We start from the raw sequence: 25992 nt of genomic DNA on the forward strand, positions 1-25992 counted from the left end.
AGCAGGGTTTGCTCGCTTGGAGCAGGCGGGCGTCTCTGCTTCCATGGGTAAGAGCCCTGAGAGCCGGTGGGAAGGGGTAGGGGGCTGTATTTCTTCCGAGGATGGGTGCGGTGCCTCTAGCTGTAAGCTCTTCAGCGCAGGCCGGTCTCTCGCAGGCAGCAGCGGGGCGTTGTCGAGCGCGGCAGCTCGGTCCCAGTCAGTGGGACAGTCGGTGGTGGGACGGGGTCTTCCCACTCTGTTCGCCGCTTTCTCAGATACAGAGCTGCCAAGCCACAGCTTTCCGGCCCTGCTGCTGGCGGGGTTTCACCCCCTCTTCGCAGGATGTGGATGAAGCTCTTCGCCAGTCGCTTTTCGTGGCTGGGGTGGGTGTCCGGCGAGGGGCTTGCGGTCTGACTTGGCTGGTGCCATGCAGGCAGTGCCTGGCCTCCCTCGGCGCGGCAAGTCTGGGAAGGGACGCTGGTACAGTGCAGCGCGGCATTTAGGGAACCTTGTGTAGGCAGGGAGGAAAGAAATGCTAGTAGGATAAGACTTATGTCTAGGCACAACAAGTGGACGAGATGCAGGATGTGGTGGGTGGAGGGATTTAGTGTTAAAACGAGCGTAATTTGCAGAGAAGTGTGGACTTTCTTGGATCTAGATGCAGAAGGCGTGAAGCTTTAATGCATCAGGGGCTGCTAGTCTTCTTGCCCTTGTGATGTCTATACCGAAATCCTTGTGGGGAGAATGAAGCTATAAAATCATCAGCTTTTCTTATTGAATACAGCTCTGAAGAAAGCTTCCTTCCGGTTGAGCTTTTATAACTCTTTATAGAGGTGGAGACCTAAACTGGGTGACTTTGAGTGCACACATACCTTGTTTGTTTCATTGCTTGGCCTCGCAGTTCTACTTCCACAGCTGAACTGGTAAGATGCGAGTGATTAAGGAAGTGATGATGTTCTGGGACTAGTTAAGCCAGTACTGTTATTGGGAAAATGATCTTAAATAGTACCTTAAAAGTTACATGACAACTAGGAGAAAATTGCTTTAGACGGTGGCACACTTATCTCCGTGGTCCAGAGATGGCAGTAGTTTACTAAGCTTCTTGTGAAGCAAACGTGTTTGGGTGAAACAGGCTGCTGAGTCCTCAGAGCGTCTTGTTGATATCAGAGTACATCTGTGGATTCCTTTTCTCTCGCAGCTTATGTTTATTGCTCAACAGTCCGTGGTACTGCTGATACATTAAAAAATGGAAGGAAAGAAAAAAAGGTCCCAGCATGGAAGTTTATAGAGATTTGTGTACATTTCAGGAGCTGTAGTTTAGATGCTTTCTTCTTGTGGAAGAATTCCAGACAAGAGTTCCTGTGGAGTTTTAAATCATATTTTTGACAGTTATTTCTCAGATGAAGGTTACAATCTTAGTTTAAAAGCTAGCACCATGCTATTAACAGCCTTTTTCAGTCAGTTTGATCTTTTCTGTGACAGAATCATATTTTATCACTTTTATCTTTTCCCAACTGATATGCCTGAAATGACAGCTTCTAATCCTCTAATCCATCAAAAGAGCTGTTAATTAGAATGAATCAATCATCCCATTAGTTTAAAATGGGAAAGAATATGCTTGTCTGGTGCTACTGGCCCTTAATTTGTTCTTCTGTACACAGTTTAGAAGGAAATTAAGCACAACTTTTAGGCCCTCTGTTATGTTTGCAAGATAAGCATAAAAAAAAAAAAAAAGAAACAATGCAGTAGTATATTAAATGAAGCAGTAATTACTGCAGGTTTTCTTCTTTGATTTGTCCTTATCTTCTAATACATTTAAGGTCTCCTTTAGGAGAGGAGGAAGCAAATTACTTGTGACGATAAAAAATTAACATAATTTTGCTTTTAATTTCTCAGTTTGCTTATAAAACCCATAATTTCTTTTTGCAGGGGATTATGCCCTTTAATGGAAAATCTGATCTGTGAGATGAACTGAAGTTTAATCTGCAGTTTAGAAATGCCTGTCTAGGCAAAGCTTTTTCTCTTGATTTCTACCTTAAGAGGTTTTATTGATGAACTGGGTATTGCAGGCAGCTACAGGAATATATAGCTGCTGCTCTAGGTACTGTTATATTAAAAGAGATACCATGTTTGCCTTGCAAGGTTTTGGAGTAATTTTTACTTTTTTTTTTTTTTATTTTTTAATAGACAACATGGCGAGCCCAGGTAAAGATAATTTCAGAATGAAAAGCTACAAGAATAACGCACTTAATCCCCAAGAAATGCGAAGACGAAGAGAGGAGGAGGGAATCCAGCTTCGGAAACAGAAAAGGGAAGAGCAAGTGAGTATCTTGGTGAGCTGTTAAGTGCTTATGAAGCTGGATGCAGACACATGAAAGGATTTGAGCAGAATCCAGAGCACCAGATTGACTGTCTGTTTCCTGTGCAGTCTTGAGGAGCACCAGGCATCTCTCAGAAAAGTCAACAGGAGCACTTAAGTCACTAGGGCACACAGAGGAGAGAGCTGTGTCTTAAATTTAATCCTTAGTCTTGGTTTATACATGTAAGACTGGTCTGAAAGGATACTTTTTTTTTCCACTAAGAAGCAAAAACCTTACATTCTCTTCCAGAGTTTGGGCCAAAGTTGTATTGTTAGAAGGTTGAGAATTATTTTCATCTTTGAAGCCATAATTCAAATGCCCAGGAGCTTTTCCACGGTAATTTAGTAAGTTGGCTGGCAGTTAGTGATCTCTGGACATATATCCCTGGATATATATAATTTGCAGTTCTCCTTATTGAATTTTTAGTGATTGGAATACATGGGGCACTGTGTAATTCAGTGGTTAGTGTTAGTTCTTTTACCCCAAATGTTTAGTAGTTTCTTGCCAGGAAATTAAGGAATGTAGTTTGTTTTTCTCTTTGGTCTGAAGTGACTGAATTTGTCTCCCGCAACCTAGGGAGTGTCCCAGGCACTGATCTACACTCTTCTCTGAGGTGGGAATGCTTACCCTTCTCCTGGGAAAGTGGTGTTACTGCATGGAAAAGAACTTAAATTAGATAGGCCAGAGAGGTAAGAGTAAGAAGTCATATGATACTGGAACATTTACCTGTGAATGGGTAACTGCAATGGGTAACAGCTGAAGGTTTTGGTTGTAGTAAATGTTCCCTAGGTAAATTATGAAAATAATGGGTGTTTTGTCTCCCATGCTAAGTGTCGTAACAATGAGAATGGTGTTATGTTCTCCTTGATCTTATGTTGGACTGGTGCTTTTTGACTCTTCCTGAGCTGGGGACAGCATATTTATGCAGCGAGATGAGACTGTTTTTGCTCCAGAAGAAATTATAACTGGTAGATAGACCATTATCCTAAACAATAACAGTTTATACATGTTAGTTGAGAGCTGCTGTCTCGTTATTGAGTGCTAGAAAGAATGACTGGAATGCTAGAAAGAAGGGCTGGTCTTCCTGAAGAGGAATGTTTTTTCTTCTGCCTTTGTGGGCTTAAATGGAATTAAACCTTGGTTACGTCCAGGATTCTGCAGTTGTTTTGTTCCCAGGATTGTGATCAGTCCGAAAGTGTGTTGAAGAAGGGAGAGAATGCCTTGATTTGAAATACGGGTAGATGTAAACTGGAGTTGCTTCTGCAGTTTTGGGTATGTACAACAGTAGAAATCTAGGTGTCTGTAGACACCCACAGGACAAAACCTTCAGGATTTAGTAGGAGGTTTCTTTATTGTGCTTACAGTGAAATCTTGGTAATGGGACTGAGATTCTAACATTTATTTTTAAAGATATCAGTGTTAATATTCTTGGAATTGTTAATTACAGTAGTTGTAAATGTAGTACTGTAAAAATTCAGGTTTGGTGTATAGAAGAAAACAGGCTAGTGTGAATATTTTGCTTTTATGCCAGAAAATGAAGAGGCATTCATAAAGCATAGCTGATTAAATACTAAAGTGCAGGTATGTATTTTGAGCATAGGCAGTCCAAGCAGCCAATGGATTTTTGGCTGCATGCACTGTAATTTTTGGACATAGGGAACGTTTAATGTAACATAATTTAAAAATTCACCTTGAAGCTACACTGCTTTTTTCTCCAACTATATTAAAATACTGTTTTTGTTTTAATCTTTCTGCAATTGTACCTGAAATATAGGCACTGTTTAATTGCCATTCAGAGAAAGCACATAGATCTTAAACCTTCTATTGCAGGGAGGAATGCAGTGTGCTGAAATACAAATGTTGGCTCTGTGTTGATGATTTTAACTTATAAACTAAAAACAGAGAAAGTAAGTTGTAGGATACTGTCTCCTGCTTAAAAATAAATGCTAATTATGAGGGATAAAAGACTAAAAGCACAAATATCTGTATCTTTTTCTTACATGTGGAATAAATATATGGATCTTTGCTAATTAAAAAGAATCTCAATTTTTAAGTGTCTCTCGTTGTGCTGTTTATCAAGATACAGATATAGTAGTGTTTTTCTCTTTTATGCTCGTTAAACTTTCATGTAGAATTCCATTTGCATGGATGAGTGGGAAGGTGAGTAAATGAAATACTTTGACTAGTATTGGTGAAAGCATTTCTTCAGGTGTATGTCATTAAAACTTACCACAGAGTGGGTACTGATGACTCCCAAAATTTCTTCTTTGTTTAGTTGTTTAAACGCAGAAATGTTTCTCTACCGGGAAATGAAGAATCTATGGTAGAAAGTCCAATTCAGGATCCTGATGTCAGCTCCACTGTACCTATTCCAGAGGTAATACTTTAGAGTGTGTTTAGAATGTTGTCTGTTAATGTGCATAGTACTAGATGTAAGAAATCCTCCTTTCACTTTTAGGAAGAAGTTATTACAGTAGACATGGTGCAGATGATTTTCTCGGATGATCCTGATCAGCAACTCACAGCAACTCAGAAATTCAGAAAATTGCTATCTAAAGGTACATAAACATTCCCTGATTATTTTTGTTGTTGTTGTTGTGCCTTTTGTGTTACTTTAGTCATAGTCAGTTAACCTTTAGTTTTGTTTTACTTTAAAATAGAGCTTGCTGAAGCTTCTAGTTCTGTTTGTGGAGAAACTATGCCAAATCTGTTCCGACCTAATGGCTGAATACAGAAAGCTTCATTATTCTAATGTTAAGTCTTTCAGGCAAAGTAACAAAAGCAAGGATATTTTGATTGAAGCGTCCAGGACAGTAACTAACTACACATTAACATTACTTGCAGTACTTGTTGCAGTGATTCAATTCCTGATTCTCATTCTGTAATTGAGGGGAGAATTATATAGTGCCAGAGAACAGTTGCAACTTGTTTTTGTTGAGACTGTAAGACATGCAGTCTGAAATTAATGCTAGTATTTGTATAGCATGATGGGTAAAGGTATGTGTGGTCATTTAAAATAGTATCTAAACATAATTGCTCTTCCTCTGACCTGAGGTGCTGATTGAAGGAACAGTGTTTTGTAACGCGTTACTAGTGTGCCAATGGATAATAGTACATGTTAGTATTACTATACATAATAGGGTGTTTATGGAGATGATACAGCAGTCTTCTGAAGTCAAGAGTTTAGCACCTTCATTTGAGATTAAAATGATTGAATGATAAAAATGATGATAAAAACTGAGAATTATGTTTATGTTTTGTGTCATACTGAAAAAGTAACTAATTTCTGTTTTGTCTGGTTTGTTATTTTTTGTTGTTTTGTTTTTTGTTTGCTTTTATTCCTTAGAGCCTAATCCACCTATAGATGAAGTTATACAAAAACCAGGAGTAGTACAGAGATTTGTGAAATTTCTAGAGAGGAATGAGAATTACACTCTGCAAGTGAGTTTGGTTTGTACTCATTGGGGGTTTGGAACGGGATGTGTTTTTTTTTTTTAATAACCATGTTTTATTATTTTTAACCACTGAAGCTATAAATTTTTTTAGTTGTTTGAAATGTCAGCTATTGTCACTGAAACTGTGATTGAGCTCGTGTCAATTTCAAAGTAGTCTTTAGGGTTATGTATTCACCTGCTCAAATACTTGGGTTTTGAAAGCAGAATGTGTTTGGGAGGGTTTCCACAGTGGTATGTTAAGATCATTGACACTGATGTGTAAGCAGAATCTGTTTTGTTTGTGTTGAGTCTATTGTAGTACTTTTCAGTGAAAATTTTAGAAAAGAAGGAAAAAAAAATGCAGGGAACAGAAAGGCTTTACAAAACCCTTTTCTAAAACCCTTGAAGAATAGCTAATTAAAATACAAGTAACTAGTTCTGTCTACTTGTGGAACTTAGGCCCTGTGTACATTCATGCTAGAAGAATTAAATTTAATATAGAGTAAATAGAAGGGATTTGTACTAGTTCATAGAGATTTGTAATCTTCCTTACAGTTCGTGCTGCAAGCCAAAACCTAAAGTTAACTTCACTACTGATAGTTCTTATTAAGTAGAGATTTTGTCAATGCCAATTATTCTATTGTATAGAAAGTACAATAATAGTAATAATTGCATTTCAGTAGAAAGAGAAGAAAGCTGGAAGATTGACCTCTGCAACTCTTGCATCAAACTGTTTTTCATTAATTTAAGTTTTACTGCTCAGTGGTTTAACGTGGTCTTCTTTGTGCTAAACAGTTTGAAGCAGCTTGGGCTTTGACAAACATAGCCTCTGGAACTTTTCTACACACCAAAGTTGTGATTGAAACTGGAGCTGTTCCAATTTTTATTAAGTTGCTTGGTTCAGAACATGAAGATGTACAGGAGCAGGTAACTGTTTTATAACTACTTAAAATTAATTTATAAATTCAGGGGGATGTTCTTAGAGAGGCCTTGAGGCCCCATTTGCCTACTAGCCCATCCATCTGGCATCAAGAATTAAAAAACTTACCTTTGGTGTTTCTTTCAACCTGTGTTTTATCTCATGTTGTGAGTAATTTAAAGAAAACATTTAACTTCTCTTGTGTTTTGGTTTGGTTTTGGTGAGGAGGGGTTGTTATTATTGAGAGACTGTAATTTACTGGCTTTTATTCAGCATGCTTCAGAGTTTGTATGGTGGAAGCTTGTGGTGTGACTTTTTTTATTCCTTTTATGTTGTTTGCAACTTTTGAGTTTTATTCCATCTATTACACATAGTGACACATGTAACTATTGAAAAGAGTATGTACTTTTTATGTAAAAAAAAAAAAAACGAACAACAACAAAAAAAAAACCAGCAAAAAAACAAACAACCCATGTGAATCAACATATTTTCATAACAGAAGACTTGAACAGATGACTTCGGAATAGGTAATTGACTTTGTGCAAGTTCACAAAAAATGAAATATAAAAATCGGTAGTCTTCTGAAATGCTATATTTGGAATGATACCTTTTTCTTAAATTCTATAATATTTGCTGTAAAATATCTAGATATGATCTATATAAATCTGTTTAAATTCACTTGAGTGCTTGCTTTTTAAGGCAGTGTGGGCTCTTGGTAACATTGCTGGTGATAATGCAGAATGCAGAGACTTTGTTTTGAACTGTGGAATACTACCACCCCTCTTGGAGTAAGTATTGAAAATTAGTACTGTAATATGAAATTAATAATAAATTAGTATCAACATAGATAACTGTAAACTTCAATTTAAAATTTATTTAAAAGAATATAAACCTTTTGCTAAATTGAGAATGTTTCTCATTTATTATATTACTACGAATCTGATGATTTTGTATTACCTGAGCTTCATGCTTATCTTTAGTTAGGTAGTCCATGACTGCAAACTTTCCAATGTTTGCAAAAAGAGAGAAGTGTTATTTCACTGTTACAGCAATTTCTGTATTGTGCAGAACTCTGTGTTGGCAGAAATCTGGATATGTGGGGTGGGACAGATGATTTAATTCACATGTGCATTTGTGTGATTCTAACTGGCTGGGCAGTAGACTGGTTTCTCCACCTTTGTCCAGTAGCTCCAAGATCCAGTGTTGCTATTGTCCATTTGCTTGGTTGGGGTGACCTGACAGAGCAGCTGTTACATGAACTGTGTTCCACCAGAAAATTTCTCTCTGCTAGGAATATCATTCCAGCATTTACTATACACTTTCAATAGGAGGTAAATGTACTTTATCAGAGAAAATGCCTTAGAAATTTGTAAAATAGCTTAAAATAATAGAGGAGACCGTGATTACCGTCCTGGAGGATTTTGAGGATTAACAGCTTTAGATATTTTGGTATGTATCTCAAAGTGAACTTCATTTTTCAGGGGCTGAATCTTTTACATTCTGTTCAGCAACAATAGTAAAGGTTGGGGTGTTGGGTTTTTGTGGGTTTTTTTTTTTGTTTGTATGCATTTGGTTTTGGTGGGTTTTGTTTGGGTTTTTTTTAAGATCTCTTAAGTTTTAATTTTTTATGAAACTATTTTTCTTATTATTAATGCACTCTCTGAATGAAAACATTGAAATTAATTCAGGGGAGGGTTCCATCTTCTAGTCCCTTCTGAAAACCCTCAGAAAAGATTAATTGAATGATTTTTCATATGAATAGTAATTTATATACATATACCTGATTTGGTAATGAGTTGTCCACACAAAATAATCTATTCAGATTCACTTGATTCTAAAAAAAAAAATGTTTTGCAGCATGCAAGCTATGAAGAGAAATAAATTGAAATTGGGACACAGTATTAGGATTTCTTTTCCAAATTTGAGGTACTGTTAGTAATAATAGACAAAAACACCTTTTCAATAAGAAATGATTATTTCTATTATTATTGTCTCTTTGACAGACTGTTAACAAATTCAAATCGTCTTACAACAACCAGAAATGCAGTCTGGGCTCTCTCAAATCTCTGTAGAGGAAAGAACCCACCTCCAGACTTCAGTAAGGTATAATAAAATAATTCATTTTTACAAATCAGAAAGCCGAAGACGACCTATGCTTGTAACATGTTGTAACACACTCTTTGAATCTGGAGACAGACTCAAGTTATCTTTTTAATGTAACACAGTGTTCTCCAAGTATGTGGTTATAAAGACAGGAAGACTTTAGAGGCTAGTAGGAGTATTAGCTTCTCATTTTCATTTTAATTAATTTCTCATAAGGTTAATGGCATTAAAAAGATTTAAAGAACTTAACACTGAATGTTCTGGTTGAAGAGACTGAACTTAAATGATTGTTAAAGAGAATTCGGAGAGAATTTGCATGTCTTGACACCTCTTGAAGTAGTAATTACTGTCATTGCTACATAATTCTTTGAGAGATACTAGCAAAAATGGTGAGTTTCTGATGTCAATTCATCAATCACCTCACAGTTGCTTTAAGTTGTATCTTTCAGTAGTGTTTTGTTCTGGTAGTAAAAAAAGAAAAAGGCAAGACTTTTTGCTGCTTAAATGCTTAAAGCATCAGTGGAAAAGGATGCCCTGTAGGCAGCTACTAATAAGAACAGCTCCTTTGCTTTTTGCCCTTTCCAGTAGCACCAGGACTGCTAAAGGAGGCTGAATTGCATAACTGATGTAAGGTAAAGAATTAAGCTCTAACAAAGAATATGAAATTCCCAAGCTATACAGATGAAACCTGTCATGTTCCAGATGGTGTTAAGATGCTCTAGTTCATTTGGCTCTTGTCTGTGTGGAACCTGTAGGAGATTAAGGCCAGAGACTACAGTTATAGTGAGAACCCAAGTCAGCTGTTGTTTCTTTGATTTAGTTCAGTGAATGCTAAGTTGTCTGTGAATGACTCTTCAGTTTCTTTGTGGTAAAGCAATTGTAAATTGGTTATTACAAATAACATCCAGCACTCCTACAAAACATTAATATCAAAAAATGTTATTACTTTGAAATTGTGTTCACTGAGCGAGTCAAAAAAGCATCAGTAATTCCTGATCATCTAGTTATCTGTAAAAGCAGATTTTTTTTTGATGAACAATTATATACCTAATGTAGTATATCTAAATAAGTAGGCTGTAAATCAGAATTTATCCAGTTTGCCTGTTTGAATTGGATATCTAGTTTAATTGGGAAGTGTTCCACTTAGGTCCTGATTCATTAATAAGCTCATGTGCTTTGGCAGGAAAGTTTTTCACCCTTATGCCTTTGCAGAATGTTCTCTGAAACTTGAAAAATACAAACCACTTAATTTTATGCAACATTTTTCTTTAATCTAGGTTGCTCCTTGCTTGAATGTTTTATCAAGACTGTTGTTTAGCAGTGACCCAGACGTTTTGGCAGATGCTTGCTGGGCCCTCTCTTACCTTTCAGATGGTCCCAATGATAAAATTCAAGCTGTTATTGATTCTGGAGTGTGTCGAAGACTGGTAGAGTTGCTTATGTAAGTCTTTACCAAATAAATGTCTTTACAGTACTGTTAGTATTAGATTCAGATTGCACTGTCTTTTCTCACCTTAAGTCTGAATTTTTATGTGGAGTGATGAATATGTATTTATCTGAAACCTTTTAAGTTGCTTGATAGGTTACTTGGCTCCTGGCTTTTTTTTCCTGAGATTGACAGTGAAAAAAGTTTTCTCCAATGTATTCATTTATATTGCTTAAAATTTAATGTAGGATTTCATTTACATAGAGGAATAGAAAGGTGAAGACTGAAGACGCAGTTTGAATTGTAAATTAATTTCTCATCTCATCTATTAACTTTTTAAATTTCGCTGTTGTATTTTATTTTCTTACCTTTCTAGGAGATGTAGTTGCAATACAGACAGTTCTTGGCCTTGGGAAGTCCAGAAGCAGGCTTATGCCACTTTTAAACTGTTCCTGTGTATTTGGTTTATGGTTCATTATTTTCCTACAAAGGGAGACTAAATCCCTGTGTTCACATGAGGACTGCAGAATGTGTCAGGGATAGCAGTTCTCAGCACTGACAGCTCAGCACAGTTCCCTGTGGAAAGCTCGCTAGTATACCTGTCCGGATACAGTGAGGTTGCTTTCTGTAGAATTTTTAGAACAGGTTTCCCTTTCCCACACCTCAGATGGTTGAATATGGGCTTCATGTACTGGCTTACTGACTTAGAATAAAAATTACTGACTTGGAATAAAAGAGGGGGGTTCACTTAAAAAGGGGAGCTGCAAAATTTTAGTGTGGCCCTAGTAACACCCCTTCTGTTGCCTTGGCTATTGAATGGTGCAGGTTCCAGTTTTGTACTGAATAATACTTGAGCTGGGTGAAATGAATTTGCTGGACAGATAGATTGCTTTAAGTTGTGCTGTTCCATAGAGATGCCCTTTGCTTGGGCAATTCAGCTGTGGGCTTGCAGTTGGCAAATTTGGCTAAGCAGGGGGGTGAGAGAAGTAATACAGTGTTTTTTATAACTAAAAATTTAGCACCTGAAGTGAACCTTGTTCACTGAAAATGAAAGACTATAACACTTAGTAATACTAAGCAATTTAATATTTGTCTCCAGGCATAATGATTACAAAGTGGTATCCCCTGCATTAAGAGCAGTCGGAAATATTGTTACTGGGGATGATATCCAAACACAGGTAAGACTACTTGATTTAAGAAAAAATAATTGGCAGGACAGAATTTTGTAAAAATAGTGACACAATGTGTCCAGTACAGGTATCTGCATACATCAGTTAAAGGGGCTCTGTATAATTCTGTGTTGTTAATTTGACAGTATGGGCTGCTATTTTAAATGTTAAGTTACTGCAAGAATGAACATTGTTTTACAGTATTAAATGTAGAGGATTGCTTCATTCCCATATGGTAATTTAAGTGTTGCTTCTCCCTTCCCCCCTCCCCCCCTTTCTTTTTCCTAACCCTAAGTCTTCAAATGCTTACAAGTGAAAACTTTGACTTCAGCAGTTGTACTTATTTGTCCATAAATTGATGTGTGGTAGTTTTACTGATGCCATTTGTTCTAAAGATTTATATTTTAATTTTAGGCAATGGAATTGAGTTTGAAGAAATGCAGGAAATACTAAGTCAATTTGTGCTTTAAAGAAAATGGTGTCTAAAAGGCTAAGAGATGTAGTCTAAAGGGAAAATAAGGAAATCGGTTAATAACATTATTTGTTGTGAGCCTATAGGAGAGTGTTGTGGCTTAAGCCCAGCTGAAAACTAAGTACCATGAAGCTGTTTGTTCATGCCCTTTCATCCCCACTCCCCCAGGTGAAATGGGGACGAGAATTGGAAGAAGGTAAAACACATGGGTTGAGATAAGAACAGTTTAATAATTGAAATGAAGTAAAATGTAATAGTAATAGAAATAGTTACAGTAATAATAATAGGGAACAAGAAAGACAGGAGAAGTAAAAATTCAGAAAACACAATTGATGTGCAGTACAATTGCTCACTACGTGCTGACTGATACCCAGCCCAACCTGAGCAGCGAACAGCCCTTCCCAACCAGTTCCCCCCCATTTTATATACTGGGCATGACGTGCTGTGGTATTGAATACCCCTTTGGCTACTTTGGGTCTCTACTTCCTCCTGGCTTCTTGTGCCCCTCATCACTGCCAGAACATGAGAAACTAAAAAGTCCCTGATTTAGAATAAGCACTACTTGGCAACAACTTAAACATTGATGTGTTATCAGCGTTATTCTTAGACTAAAGCCAAAAGACAGCACTGCACCAGCTACTGGGAGGAAAATTAACTGTCCCAGCCAAAACCAGGACAGAGAGGATTTTGCTGAGGAATTTAACAGAAAACATCTGCTCTGCAAAAAGCCAAATTAATACATAACTATACAAATTAGATTTATACTCTCAGTTATTCATATTCTTAACCTTAGGGAGCCTTATTTAGACTTGCTGTTGTCAGTCTTCTGGTCTGAACTTACATGAGGGCAGATTCTTTCAAATTGCTGGATTGTCTGTTCATACACTACAGCATGAAACACTTCTATTTTGAAGGATGTTATCTGTGATACTTTGTATAATATAGATGAGTTGCAAATTATTCTTTAGAAAGTGTTTTTCTCACATATGTATATTGCATAAGCCTATGTGTGTATATATACGTGTATTCTACAACCTAATTTTAAATTCTCAATTTTTTTTAGGTGATTCTGAACTGCTCTGCATTACCCTGTCTCTTGCACTTACTTAGTAGTCCCAAGGAATCTATTCGAAAAGAAGCATGCTGGACTGTTTCTAATATTACTGCAGGAAACAGAGCTCAGATTCAGGTAAAGCCTGTATATTCATTATTTGGGTTTGTTTTCATTTTACTAGTCCACTTGGTTCTCCTTCATAAGTAGATACTACATCTCCTTCATTAGTAGATACTACATTGATTCTGCATTATTTATTTTATTAACTGTATTATTTTACCTAATGTAAATGTTTTCCTCTAAATTTTTCCTCTGAATTTCCTATAAATCTCCTCTAATTTTTTTTATAATTTGAGTAAAATGATTAAAGCATCATATTACTTTATGATACTTTAAAGTATCATGATACTTTTAAAGTATCATAGAATAATACTTTAAAAATAGCTGTCGTGATTTGTACTAGAGGAGCTGATTAATTTCTCTCAAAGGTATATGGTTGATGCTTGAAATGAAAGGATACTTATGTCTGCGATCAATAGTTGTTATTTTTCCCTGTGGGAAAATTCTCTTTAATTTTATTTTGCATTGTAATATGTATGTTAAAGTAATAAGTATTTTTTCTTTAAAAAAAGTTAAAACATTTTCCACAAAGTCCAGGGAAAAGTGGACAGTTCTACCAATTTGGTAATGTTGAACATGCTTGGATAAAAAACTTGCATGATGGTTGATTTGCATCCTTGTGGAAACTACTAAATCCTGACTGTTGCTCCAGGTGTCTAGAGCTACCTGAGAAAAAGTTTCTGGTCAATAAAAATGAGAATTCTGAATCAGAGTACATGCTTCAGTATGACTTTTTTTTTTTTTTTTCTTCTCCATACTTCACTCAGAGATGAAAATGTTACTACTACTTGATGTCTCCAATTGTAGATACAATGCTTCTGTGGATTCCACAAACCTGAATAAAATGGGCAAAGTGAAGTTTTGTTCTGAGGCTTGATCTCCAGTTCAGAAACTCAGCTTTAGTGCTGATGTCATAGAACTTTGTAAATGTGCCTGTTCAATAAGCAGTATTCTGTCCACCAGAGACAAAGAAATCAAAGATACTCAGATGGCTGCTGCAGTGCAATGTTGGAATAGTTCTGAATTTCAGTTTGATGTTTCTAGTTTGTGTGGTGATTTCTAAGAAAACATTGATACCAACAGACATTGTTGACTCTTGTAATGAAGTGTATTAGTGTTCTTTGTGTATACTAAATCTTCAATAATAAATATTACCATTTAATCACTTAGGCTGTTATAGATGCAAATATTTTTCCAATATTGATTGAAATTCTTCAAAAAGCTGAATTTCGCACTAGAAAAGAAGCAGCATGGGCCATAACTAATGCCACGTCAGGAGGAACCCATGAACAGATTAGGTAAGTTCTTACTATTGTCTCTGCCTGAGTATCTTCTCTAAGGCATTTTTATTTCTGGATTTGAATCTTCTCAAACAGCAACAAAATCCTAACCACAACTATAATTCCTTAAAATGGTCTGTACAGGGACTAAAAATGTAGAAATTAAAAAAAAAAAAGTGAAATATATGCAGTAGACTTAATAATAAATTGACTGATACTACTTTGTTTCAGTAGTCTTACACATAAAGGTTTCACAGGGTTATCTTCCAGAGTTGAGAACATGCACAACTGGAACAGTTAATGAACAGTGTCAGTGTTGAAAAGTGAGAACTCTGTGAGAGTTGTTTAGAAAACTTTTGCAATGGGATTGTATCTTTGTAGAGAGACTTCAGGAATCTTAGTGGTTTCTTCATATATTTTAAACTTGCTTATCAGTACTATTTTAAAGCAGGCATCTAAACTTTTTCAAAATGGAATTTGATTAAAATTTTACTGTCAGTAGCTGTGTATGTGCTTCAGAGACTGGACTTCTTGAATTACTAATATAAAATACTTTCTAATTTCCCTGAATACTGTCAGAGTAGTGATCAGGTTTGAATCAGCAGTCAATAAACGGATTTATAAATGTCAGTGGAAGCCAGAACTGAAAGTGATATCGTAGCATATGGGAAATCTGTTGCTATAAATGCATGCTTATTTGTTTTAAATGTAAACAGTTCTGGGTTTTTTTTTTTAAACCATTAATGGTTATCAGAGGTGAGGAAAGTTTGCTGGTGGGTTGTTTTTTTTTTGCTATTACTTTGTGCGTATAATGTAACATCTTAAAATTTAGCATATTTTAAACAAATTTTAATGTGTTTGTAACATGGTAAAAGTAAATTCTTGCTACAAAATACAGATATATTATCTGTGTCACAAAGTTTTAGTCTTTTTTTGTGTCCTCAAGGTACTACTGTCTAACTTCAGGATGATTTAAAACCACTAAATAAACTGCATTTAAGCAACCTTTTGATGCAGGTGAACATTACTGTCTTCATTTTTCTTACTAGAAACAAAGACACAGATTCTGAGTTCCAAAAGTTCATACACAATTTTGCGCAAAGTAGAAAAAGGAATAGAATACTCACAGTCCAAATATTCTTTTTTTTTTTAATACTTATATGTCCTCTTTATAACAGGCAGTGCTAGTATCTTAGTGAGCTGACAGTGTGGACTATACTAGCACAGAGCAGCGTCCAGTGTTCTTATCAAGTAAACACATAACAGACATATTTCTGCCACTACCAAATTTTGGATGTCTGAGAAAGAACTTCCTACCAAAATGAACTTTTTCTCTTACGTTCAGTTAGACCCATCTGAATATCATAAGTGAAAAGGAGTTGAAAAGACTCCAAATTCCACATCCAGTTAGGAATATGCACATTACATTTTCTCATTAGGATAAATTAGAATATTCATTAAAATTCAGACTAAGCTTATTTTTTGTGTGGTGTTACATGTTCTAGAATTTTTTTTGCTTCAGTCACTTTTTTAAAGCAAAATTAAGGACCAGTAATGATAGAATGGCATGTCAGTATATGTGTGCTGGATTATCAGTCCTCCTTTTTTCTCCCACACCTCTGTTTTTCTGCTGTTATAAAGGTATTTGGTAGCACTAGGTTGTACCAAGCCTCTGTGTGACCTCCTGACTGTGATGGATTCAAAAATAGTACAGGTGGCTTTAAATGGACTTGAAAATATTCTGCGCCTTGGAGAACAAGAGTCTAAGCAAAATGGAATGGGTGTTAATCCTTATTGTGCCCTTATAGAGGAAGCATATGGTAAGAAATTACTTTTTATAATCCATGTATCTGAACTTCATTATTTCAGGCTGTAAAAAACAAAACCATTATGAACTGTTTTGAAATTTGTAGGTAAGCTTAATATAAGAATTACTTCGAGGGTGATATGATTTAGCGTAAGGTGTCCCTGCCCATGGCAGGGGGGTTGGAACTAGATGATCTTAAGGTCCTTTCCAACCCTAATTATTCTATATGGGGACATTAAAGTATCATAAGTAATCTAACTTGGTGGGAAAGTGGTTAAATGCAGAAAACCTGTGAATGTTTATCTGTGGTCATTTTATGAAATGTACCTCAGGAGACATGGTAGGCATGGCGTATTTCTTTGTAGGTATTGGAACTGCTGCCTTCTCCTCCTCCTTAGTTTACCTGATATTCTTTTAGCGTAGTTTTAAAATTAGCTTGGACAGCAGAAATAGAAGACTAGAAATACATGGGTTCAGAAGTGAATTCAATACTATTGAATTAATTTAACTTTGAATTCATCATTCATTTTAAGCAACTAGATTTTGAAAATGTTTTGTTTTAAATTCAGGACTTGATAAAATTGAATTTCTCCAGAGGCATGAAAACCAAGAGATCTACCAAAAGGCTTTTGAACTCATAGAACATTACTTTGGTGTTGAAGAAGAGGACTCCAGTATTGCACCTCAGGTGGATGAAAGTCAGCAGCAGTTTCTGTTTCAACAGCAGGAGGCTCCGATGGAGGGGTTTCAGCTGTAAACTACTGAAGGCAAGCATAAAATGTAAATACTTGTAGGGTTTTGGGTTGGGTGTTTGGTTTTGGGTTTTTTTTCTTCCTCAGAGGTCTTTTCTTTATGGCCAAAGTTAGAGGAAAAGTTGAGTATGTTTTGCAGAAATAGATGAAGAAAGAGCTCATGCACTTTTATATATTGTGTTAGATACAACTGTTCTTTGTTTTGTATTTGTGTTTTTCATTATCTCTTAATGTACAGAAAACAACTGTGAGTAATAATGTCTAAAAGAATTAAATGTGATTTAACAAGAACTGTTAAGCTAAGACTTTGTAGAATTTTAGGTAGTGGTTCTGAAATTTTCATGTAGTCTCAAACTGCATATCAGCAATACAGTTACTGATGGTTGCATTTTTAGCAGTAGGCTTGACTTGCCCAGTCTCTATCAAATCTACCTCTTGTACTGAAGCAAAAACATTGCTTCAGAACTAAGGCATGAATTAAAGATGAGCTTGCAAGAAGCTGAATTGGAATGTGAAAAATATTTATTTAAATTGTGGAACTTTTATGCATTACTTACTTTACCACACACTGTTGGAATTTATTTATAAAAAGTATTTAAAGACATAATAGATATACATATATAATGCTAATTACCTAATATAATATTGAGTATATGAAAAAAATTTTTCTGAATTATGTGGAATGAGAACTATTTCAGAAGTTTTCCAATTGGAATCAGCAGAGAGCTTGCTGGTCATTTGGTGTTGACTCTGTAATTAAAGCTGCTAAATGGCATTAAAAGTCAGCCACAAGTACAGTACTTTGCAGTGGAAGCAGTTGCTGTAGTTACCACAAGAATGCCGCGATTATGAGTGACAAGAGATGCTGATTTGCACAAATCACCAAGCAGATGGCTTACAGCTGTCTCCTGTCAAAGTGTGGTAGCACCACTTAGTTCAAGAAACATTGCAATGTTTGCCTTTCTAGTACAGTAGGTTCTTGAAAGTTTAGACAGTAGGTGTTGTCTTTTTGACCAAATACACTACCATCATTTGAATTGCTCTTTAAGTTGACTAATTTGGTTTTCTTTTGGTAAGACAATAGAAATACTGCAGTGAAGAATGAATAGTGAATTACTGTTTTTCAGTTGAAGGAAAAGTTTGTTGTACTGTAAATAGCATTAAGTATGTGGACACCAAAACTAACTAGAAGTTAATGTCATCTAAATATTTAGGCTCTATAATATACAGTATTTGCTGTTAAACACTAAAAGAAATAGAATTCTGGTATTTACCTTAACAATTTTGAATAACAGAAAAATGTGTGCTCTGCTTTGACTTGCATATAAGTAGTATTTCTGGTGTATTAGTAGTATATCTTATTTGGAGAAATCAGTACTTTGGGTTAACTGAAGTATGATTATTTTTATTACCTGTATTAATATCAAACGCCTGGGTTAAGTGAAATCCTTGACATACAACAGCATTTCATGCTTCATGAAAAGCTGCAGTTTCAACTTAAATTACTTACCCCATGGCACTGTGCTTATCACTAAACGATGTTATAATGCACTGAAAAATACAGGTTAAAGGCGGCATCATTTGCAGTACCATTTTATAGTTATAATTTTTTTTACCATGCAAGTTAAGATTCTAAGATGTTTCATTTTGATGTTACAGCAATATATACTATATTGTAATTGAATGTGCGACTTAAAGTGGATTTTCTAAGATTAATGGTCAGTTTTGACTAAGATATAACTGGGAGGGAAGAAACCTCTTCAGTGTTTTTAGTGAAAGATTAGAAGTGTATATAGAAGTGCTGTTACTTTATGAACTCTGAATAATGAGATATTTTAGCAAATGACACTTTAAACCTAGATTTGTACAGCATACAACAGTTTTGAATAGTGTGATAATCTTGAGTACAGCTGCCAAATTTTCATATAATGCTAGATGATTGTATTTATGCCCTTTTTACTCTCATAGTTTTAGGTTTTCATATACTGAGCTTCCTTCTTTCCTGTGTGCCCCCCCCCCCCCCCCCATCTGTTCAAAGTACAGGGTAACAATAATGGAAATCTACCAGGATGACTAGTAAATGCTGAATTTCAATGTTCTTCTAATGTAAGAAAAATATTCAGGTAACAGGGTATTTTGTTGTTTCTAACAACCTTGTTTTGATAACATAACCAGCTGTGCCTGCTTTTTATTTGAAGAACCCTGTAAAAACTGCATTTATAAGCCTCTCTAATTTAAACCAAATCTGAGCTATAAAAATCTTTACATAAAGACTTGAAAATGAAGAAAAGAGGGGACATTTAAAGTATTACATTTGTTTTGAAAGAATGTCTTCAGTTGCGTGGATATATTATTCTATATGTGTGAACAGTTAGTGGCTGCACTTTACGCATTTAGATAAACTGTATTTCATGCCTCTGATACATTTAAGTGTAATGGTTTAAAAGGGAACTAAAAATGATGAATTTGGCTAATAGAAATCATTATTTAAGCTCAACATGATTTACCCTAAAATTGTTAATGAAAGCTCTTTAAAGGTTAAATGTACAGGATGGCCTCTCCTGTATTATCACTGGGGTTACATCCCACTTTGTTAAAAAGCACATACATAAACAATGAAAAAAACAGAGATAATGACTTAAGGCCAACTCTGGTGTAGTCATTTGCAGGCAGGGGTGTGAATAGGATGGTGAAACCAGGGTACAGAAAAAAAAAACCACAACTGTGAGAGGAAAATCTTTTAAGTTTGGCTCTAGATACGGACTCTGAAGTGCCCCATCAGTTGCAAAGTCTTTAAAAATACAGGGGTTTGGGGTTTTGGCTTTAATTAAAAGGGTACCATTTGTTCTGCTTAAATGTGAATATTAACTAGCTAATCTATGCAACTAGGCAGAGCATGAGATTATTTTTTTTAGTTCCCTACTCTTGACACACTGAATCATACCTAATTTTTTCATTGTTGCACTTTTGTCTGAGGACTGGTTCATACAGCTTTTTAATTTCCTAGTATTTGCTTTAAACACTGTTGCTAGCAACAATCAGAAAATAGTAATAATGTTGACACAGAAATAAGCTAGCTGTAGAACACATTTTCAACTGGAAAATATTTATTGTTGGGTCTGTCTTTTTAAAAATAGAAAAGATGCACTATTGCCTATCCTCTACAGGTAATGCTCGGTTTAAATTTCCTAAATTGTACAACTGAGGATTTTTGTAATAGATCTGCCAATTGATACCTGAAGTTTAACTGTGACCTCAGGAGTTCACTGAAATCTGGAATGAGAAATTTCATTTAGTTACGGCACAATATGTTCATGTAATGTGTGGGAACTAAATTTGCCTATATGAACTTCAGATAGTAATAATGCATCTTTAAATCCAGGCCAAAGGCCCATTACTGTAACAGAACACATGAATAGTATGCAATATTATGGAATGTTAAATCTCCAAATACCGTACAGAAACCAATAAAACCTATTTTACAGATGTTTGTTGTATTTATTTAGTGGTTGAATAAGTGTGGCTGCTTAAACTAGAAAATGCATCTGCCTTTTTGAATACCGCACTGAGGCAAATGAATTCGAAGTGGCTGATTTGTGCATTTTAAAACTGCACTATCACTAGACAAAGTTTTTGGGGTTTAAATATGTTTTGCAAATATTTAACCAAACATACCTGTCACTCTTAAGAAACTACCTCTTCTCCTTTAAAAGCAAATTTCAATCATATGCAAAACACTTTAAGATTAATTATATGCAACAAGGACATTGAGCGTCTCTAAGAGACCCTCCAGTTCTTTTTGTGATCTTGTAAGTACTTTTATTGGCTCCTGGATGTACAGTGCTACAACTGTCTGGTTACTGGGGATATTCGCTTATCACTCTCAGCAACCATTAATTTTGCTCCCACAAGGACATTCAGCATTGTGTGTGAAGTTACTTGGTCTTTGCCTCCGCTGCTAGCGCAGCCTCCTTCCGCCACTTGGCCTTCTTTGCCAAGTTCCAGCTTGTTAAGGACTCATGACGTGCAGCAGCCTGCAGAAGTAGAACATCCACTTCAGAGTAGCGCAGTAGGAATAATGGTGCACCCTAGGGACCCCTCTCAAGAACAGCCAGCAGCTACTTACATGTTAGGGGCAGTGGAATCGTGAGTTAGCTACAATGAGGACAGGTGTAAGCTGTTGCTGTTTATTTAGGTTGTCTGCTTTCCACAGAACTCCATCATGGTAATTAGCTAGTGCTGTACTCACCTTCTTAGCTGAGGCAATCACTGCAAAACAGGCAACGATGGAGAGTCCAATCATGATGTAACAAGCTTTAACTCGAGCTTTGTTTCTTGCCTTATCTAACATCTCTGGCCTGCAATTAAAATTACTGAATCATTACAAAACTGAAGTATCTCTTCTTCAAAGCATTGCAGACTTAACAACACAATGGAAAAGTAACAGTTTCTAAAAGATGCATCTCCAGCTTGCTGTGACGGGGTTATGGACCACCCAACGACTTGGCATTTTCTGACCCTAACCCATTTCCAGTGGAAAATCAACATCTAATGGATTTGAAATTCTTTCTTTCTTAAGCTGGGGAGAAAAAAAAAAAAACAACCCAAAGCAGAACTCCTGCAATAAATATTTGTATTCAAATATTTGGGGTAAATTTACCACAAATCATTCCTTTTGCTCTGTTTAAAGATAGTGGAAGTAAAATGGGGTTTATCTGTTTTAAACAGCTGGAGACATATATATGGTGTCAATCAGATGTGGTAAAAGCAAGTTCCTTTTATTCAAAATTAACTTTAGTAATTAATGTCACATCTGTTTAGATAGTGTCCCATATAATACTGGTTAGGAACTTCACGTATGTGCGTAGGTGATTAAAACAGAGCTTGATCTGCTACAAATGAAGAGTTTTTAGTTCTTTAGAAAAACAGCCGCTTTATGCAAAGTGGGCAGCTGGTGTCAGCCTCCTCTCTGTTACAGGATCACATAACCAAACAAGAACAATCTACATGATTACTTTTGCTGTCATCTAAGGTAAAAGTAATGAAAACTCCTGACCTGCATCTGGCACGAGTTGCTGCAAAAGTACAACCCAGTGAGCCACCCTAGGACAGGCTCCCCTTTCTACCCTCCATCATTCCAGGCAGGCTGCATGCTGCTGTGAACTGGTGGTACAGGAAATGCCCACATCACTAAAATGGTCTCAAAACTTTCAGCAAGTCTTCAAACATTGTACTTGGGAGTACAGTTTTTTAGATGTTCATTCCTCTCCTACAGGGAGACCTAGTACCTAAAAGGGGGCCTACGGTAAATCTGGGGAGGAACTTTTTACAAGGTCATGTAGTAACAGAACAAGGGGGAATGGCTTTAAACTGACAGATATTAGGAAGAAATTCTTTATTGTGACGGTGCTGAGGCATTGGCACAGGTTGCCCAAAGTAGTTGTGGATGCCCCATCCCTAGTACTGTTCAAGGCCAGGCTGAACACAGCTATGAGCAACCTGGTCCAGGGGAAGGTGTCCCTGCCCATGGCGGGGGGACACACACTAGATGGATTTCTAATGTCCCTTCCAAGCCCAACCATTCTATGATTCTAATACTTGCTGTGCACTTACTTTCCTTTCGTAAGTCACATGAGAATGGTTTATATATAAATACAAAGGGTCATAAGATAAAGAATATACATAATATATAGATAGGCAAAAGGATATATAGACATAATTGATTTCATATTGTGAGCAAGATCTTGTAATAATCTCTTTCCCCAAAAATACCTTTAGCTTTACTTCAAAGAGGATGGGCGGTGGGATGGGGCAGAGCTGAGGTTTCTGCAGTAGAAGTTCTGCACACAGATTTGTACCAAGGCTGAAGGCTGCCATGCTGCTCTCCAAGGCTTAATGCCACAGAAGAGGGCAAGCCTGACGAGCAGCTGGGCCACACTACCCCCTTCTCTGCCAACACACACAACGCAAGCATGTGTTGCACCTCCTGTGTTTCTTCCAGGTGACTGACAAGGCCTGGAGTAACTGCTTTTGTTTTCTGCAATGGTAAAAATCATCTTTAAAGCAAACTGCACATCAGACCAGCACATAAAATCATTAATCCACTAATCCATTTGTAGTAACAAAAGCAAAACCATAAATGTTATTAGGGTGGCTTATTAACCTAATTATATTTCACAACACAGTAATTGAAACTCTTCTGAAGCAGATTTTCACTTTCTCCCTGCTTTCTGCCTCTGCTTTAAGTAACACAGACCTGATTATGTTCTTTCCTAATTGCACATTAGGGCTTCTGCTACTTAATCCTTAATGAAGACTCTGGGTAAACCCAGCTGCAGTCAGTAACAGCTTTTTCTTAAAAACAGATCAAAACACCTCACAAAACCAAACCAGAACCACCTTGAATAGCAGACTTGACCCTTAGTACAGCAGCTATATTGTGTTTGCAGGTAAGAACAGTTTGCAGTTATGTCTTTTTTAATTGTTAAAGCAGCAACACAGTTCAGCTTTAATGTCTCACAACTTCTAGTAAGTCACTAGTTATGATCTTACAGCTCCAAAAAAGACTTTGCTCACCCAGAAAGCACAAAGTGGTGACACTCACTTTGTTCAGCCAGCTACCGCACAGAAATTTGTGTATGTGTGTATGGACTGGCAAATGTATGTCTCATTATAAACACCTCCCGAAGACCTGAACAGCTTTACGAGATTCTGAGACCTGTCTGAACCTTTCTCTAGGGGACAGTGGTGAAACTAACACAGTGCAAGAAAGGCTGGACCATTTGGAAAGCCACTGTCTAGCCCAGCAACCACCAGTAAAACCATCAGGAGAAGGCAGAGGGGGTACCTTGCTGCCTGACGCAGATCTGCATGCTGCTTATAGAATCATAGAATGGTTTGGGTTGGAAAGGACCTTAAAATCACCTAGTTCCAACCTCCCTGCCATGGGCAGGGATGCCTCAACCTAGACCATGTTGCACAAGGCCCTGCCCTACCTGGCCTTGAGCACTTCCAGGGATGGAGCATTTACCACTTCTTTGGGCAACCCATTCCAGTGCCTCACCACCCTCACAGTAAAGAACTTCTTCCTTATATCTAACCTAAACCTCCTCTGCTTAACTTTAATCCCATTCCCCCTTGTCCTATTGCTGCAGTCCCTGATGAAGAGAACACACCACCCAAGACAGGGACCACGGTCATCCTGTGATGATAAATGTTGCGCCCTGTAGAGAGACCTCCAAGATGTTTTCCAACATCTTAAGAAAAAGGCAGCAGTTGGCATTGAAGTGGGTTTGTGTGTTCGGTGACTGACTCTCCTCGGGGATGCTAACTTCCAGTGAATCAGAGAGCCACACAATCAATGCGATTTGGGTCTGAAGGGACCTTCAAAGATCATCTAGTCCAGCAGGTCAGCAAGAATGGGAGGCTAAGGCCAATTAAGTACTTGGCTTTCCTTGGTGGGGTATGTTTCTCTCATACCTCCCTTCTCTATTTTTCCTCAAATTCTATAATAAATTATAATTTATTGGATGTAAATTATACAGTGACAGTCATCTCCCTTAGACTGGGAGCTATATCAGTTTACCAATAACATCCTTCTCCAACTGCGTGTTAGGAATAAGCAAAACAAACAAGCCAGTACGTAAGTGTAACCAAGGCTATCTACTGAGATGGATCCAGCTTTTAACCCCAGGCTCTGGGGACTCCAGTAAGGAACATTTTTTCATCTTAACCTCTAACCAGGACAGGAAACTCTTCTGCCCTCTCATTTGTTTCCAAGTTTTCAGTGTTGAAAATCTGACTGGTTCAAGCTCTGTGGAAACGCTCGGTATGAGGATCACGCCACCACTTTCCCTTCAACTCCATGTTCCCCTTGGACAAAGGCAGCGCACTTACGGGATCCTCTGAGGAATATCTTCTTCTGTCTTGAAACGCCCAGTCCAGACGAGGATTTTTTTGTCAAACTTCGAAGGCTTGTAACTTGCAACCACCCTGTGAGCTTGCTCGGCTTCAAGAATGAGAAAAAAAAGCACTCCGTCACGCTTTGCACTAGGACTGAATGATGGGTGGTAGGAAGGGTGGAAGCGAAAACCCTGCCCGTACCGCTCTCTGCAAGAGGAGCTCACGGAGTAAACTTCGAGGTGTCCGCCCCGCAGATATCACCACGCTGTCCCTCGAATAGCCCCTCACGCAGTGGCAGCAACTCCCCGCGGCCCGCTGGTACCCAAGCTCGCAGGGAAAGCCGCGACCACCCGAGCCGGGGCAGCCCCGGCCCCAGCCCCGCTCCCGCCCGGTCCCCACCAACCCTCCCCGACAGCCCCGAGCCGCTGCCGGCGCCGCGGAGCCGTGTCCGTGTGCCCGTCCCTCTCCCGCCGCCGTCCCTACCGCGGGTGGTGCCCGGCATCCGGGCGGGCTCCCCGGCGGCGGCTCCCCGCGGCGCGGGCAGGCGGAGCGGCGAGGCGGACAGGAGCCGCCCTGGGTGGAGGCGCGCCGGCAGCATGGCGAGGAGAAGCGGGACCCTCCGATGCGGTGGGACCAGTCCCACTCCTGGTCTCGGTCCTGGCCCCTATCCTGGTCCTGGTCCTGATCCTGGTCCTGGTCCTGGTCCTGGTCCCGCCCCTCGGACCCCTCCAGCCACGCCCGGAGGCTAGGCGGGACGAGGCGGAGCAGCCGCCGGCAAGGAGGGGTCTAGCCCTCCTTAGAGGCCATCGTGCTCACCTAAGGCACTGCTGGGCTGCAGCTTTGGCATTGGCACCTCAGCGGTCCAGGCAAAGCTCGGTTAAAGGAACCACCGAGGTGCTTCAGAGGCATGATTTAGACTCAGGCAGGCTCTATGCAACCAACACAGACCTGCCCATATCAATGCTTCTGTTGTTTTAACACTGATTCTCATCGCATGTTTTTCTGTTTATTTCAATTACATGCAGTTCTGTTTGCTTAAGTTCAACAGAGACAAGTGTAAGGTCTTACACCTGGGAAAACACGATCCAAGAGTGCAGCGCAGACTGGGATCTGCCTGGCTGTGGAGCAGTTCTGTGTAGAGGGACCTGTGGATCCTGGTGGACGATAAGCTCAGTATGAGTGAAGTGTCCAGCTACGGCAAAGAAAGCCAACAGG

The 25992-nt window shown here is 38.0% G+C and overlaps 2 protein-coding genes across 6 annotated transcripts; one reads left to right on the forward strand and one right to left on the reverse strand.

Annotated features, from left to right (window-relative positions):
- The first annotated feature begins 15 nt into the window (after positions 1–15).
- KPNA5 (karyopherin subunit alpha 5) lies at positions 16–20361 on the forward strand. Of its 5 annotated transcripts, none has more exons than XM_057413178.1 (14): positions 16–47; positions 2167–2300; positions 4615–4716; positions 4798–4897; positions 5686–5780; positions 6569–6700; positions 7392–7480; positions 8696–8795; positions 10073–10236; positions 11321–11399; positions 12926–13051; positions 14207–14334; positions 15958–16136; positions 16693–20361. In XM_057413178.1, the coding sequence occupies exons 1-14, from the start codon at positions 44–46 to the stop codon at positions 16878–16880; spliced, it is 1620 nt and encodes a 539-aa protein (XP_057269161.1). In that variant the 5' UTR covers positions 16–43; the 3' UTR covers positions 16881–20361. The 5 variants fall into 5 exon arrangements, with proteins under 5 accessions (XP_057269161.1, XP_057269162.1, XP_057269164.1 ...); XM_057413179.1 differs by having other exon boundaries at positions 8696–8790; positions 10167–10236; XM_057413181.1 differs by lacking the exon at positions 6569–6700.
- Positions 20362–20761: 400 nt separating this feature from the next.
- On the reverse strand, positions 20762–25375 carry FAM162B (family with sequence similarity 162 member B). The gene is made up of 4 exons (XM_057413195.1): positions 25261–25375; positions 24772–24883; positions 21125–21233; positions 20762–20909 (listed from the first exon to the last, which is right to left on the reverse strand). The coding sequence occupies exons 1-4, from the start codon at positions 25373–25375 to the stop codon at positions 20811–20813; spliced, it is 435 nt and encodes a 144-aa protein (XP_057269178.1). The 3' UTR covers positions 20762–20810.
- Between the last annotated feature and the right edge of the window lie 617 nt (positions 25376–25992).

Source organism: Pezoporus wallicus, unplaced genomic scaffold, assembly GCF_028554395.1.
Source record: "Pezoporus wallicus isolate ANWC-B61680 ecotype Strahan unplaced genomic scaffold, APGP_CSIRO_Pwel_v1 contig_7505, whole genome shotgun sequence".
Taxonomy (NCBI): Eukaryota; Metazoa; Chordata; class Aves; order Psittaciformes; family Psittacidae; genus Pezoporus; species Pezoporus wallicus.

Coding starts and splice junctions, on each gene's coding strand:
- KPNA5 (XM_057413178.1), top strand. Junction 8,796..10,072: donor CACCTCCAGACTTCAGTAAG/GTATAATAAAAT, acceptor TCTTTAATCTAG/GTTGCTCCTTGCTTGAATGT. Junction 10,237..11,320: donor AGACTGGTAGAGTTGCTTAT/GTAAGTCTTTAC, acceptor ATTTGTCTCCAG/GCATAATGATTACAAAGTGG.
- FAM162B (XM_057413195.1), bottom strand. CDS start 25,375: ATGCTGCCGGCGCGCCTCCACCCAGGGCGGCTCCTGTCCGCCTCGCCG. Junction 24,884..25,260: donor GATGCCGGGCACCACCCGCG/GTAGGGACGGCG, acceptor TCATTCTTGAAG/CCGAGCAAGCTCACAGGGTG. Junction 20,910..21,124: donor TGATTGCCTCAGCTAAGAAG/GTGAGTACAGCA, acceptor CTACTTCTGCAG/GCTGCTGCACGTCATGAGTC.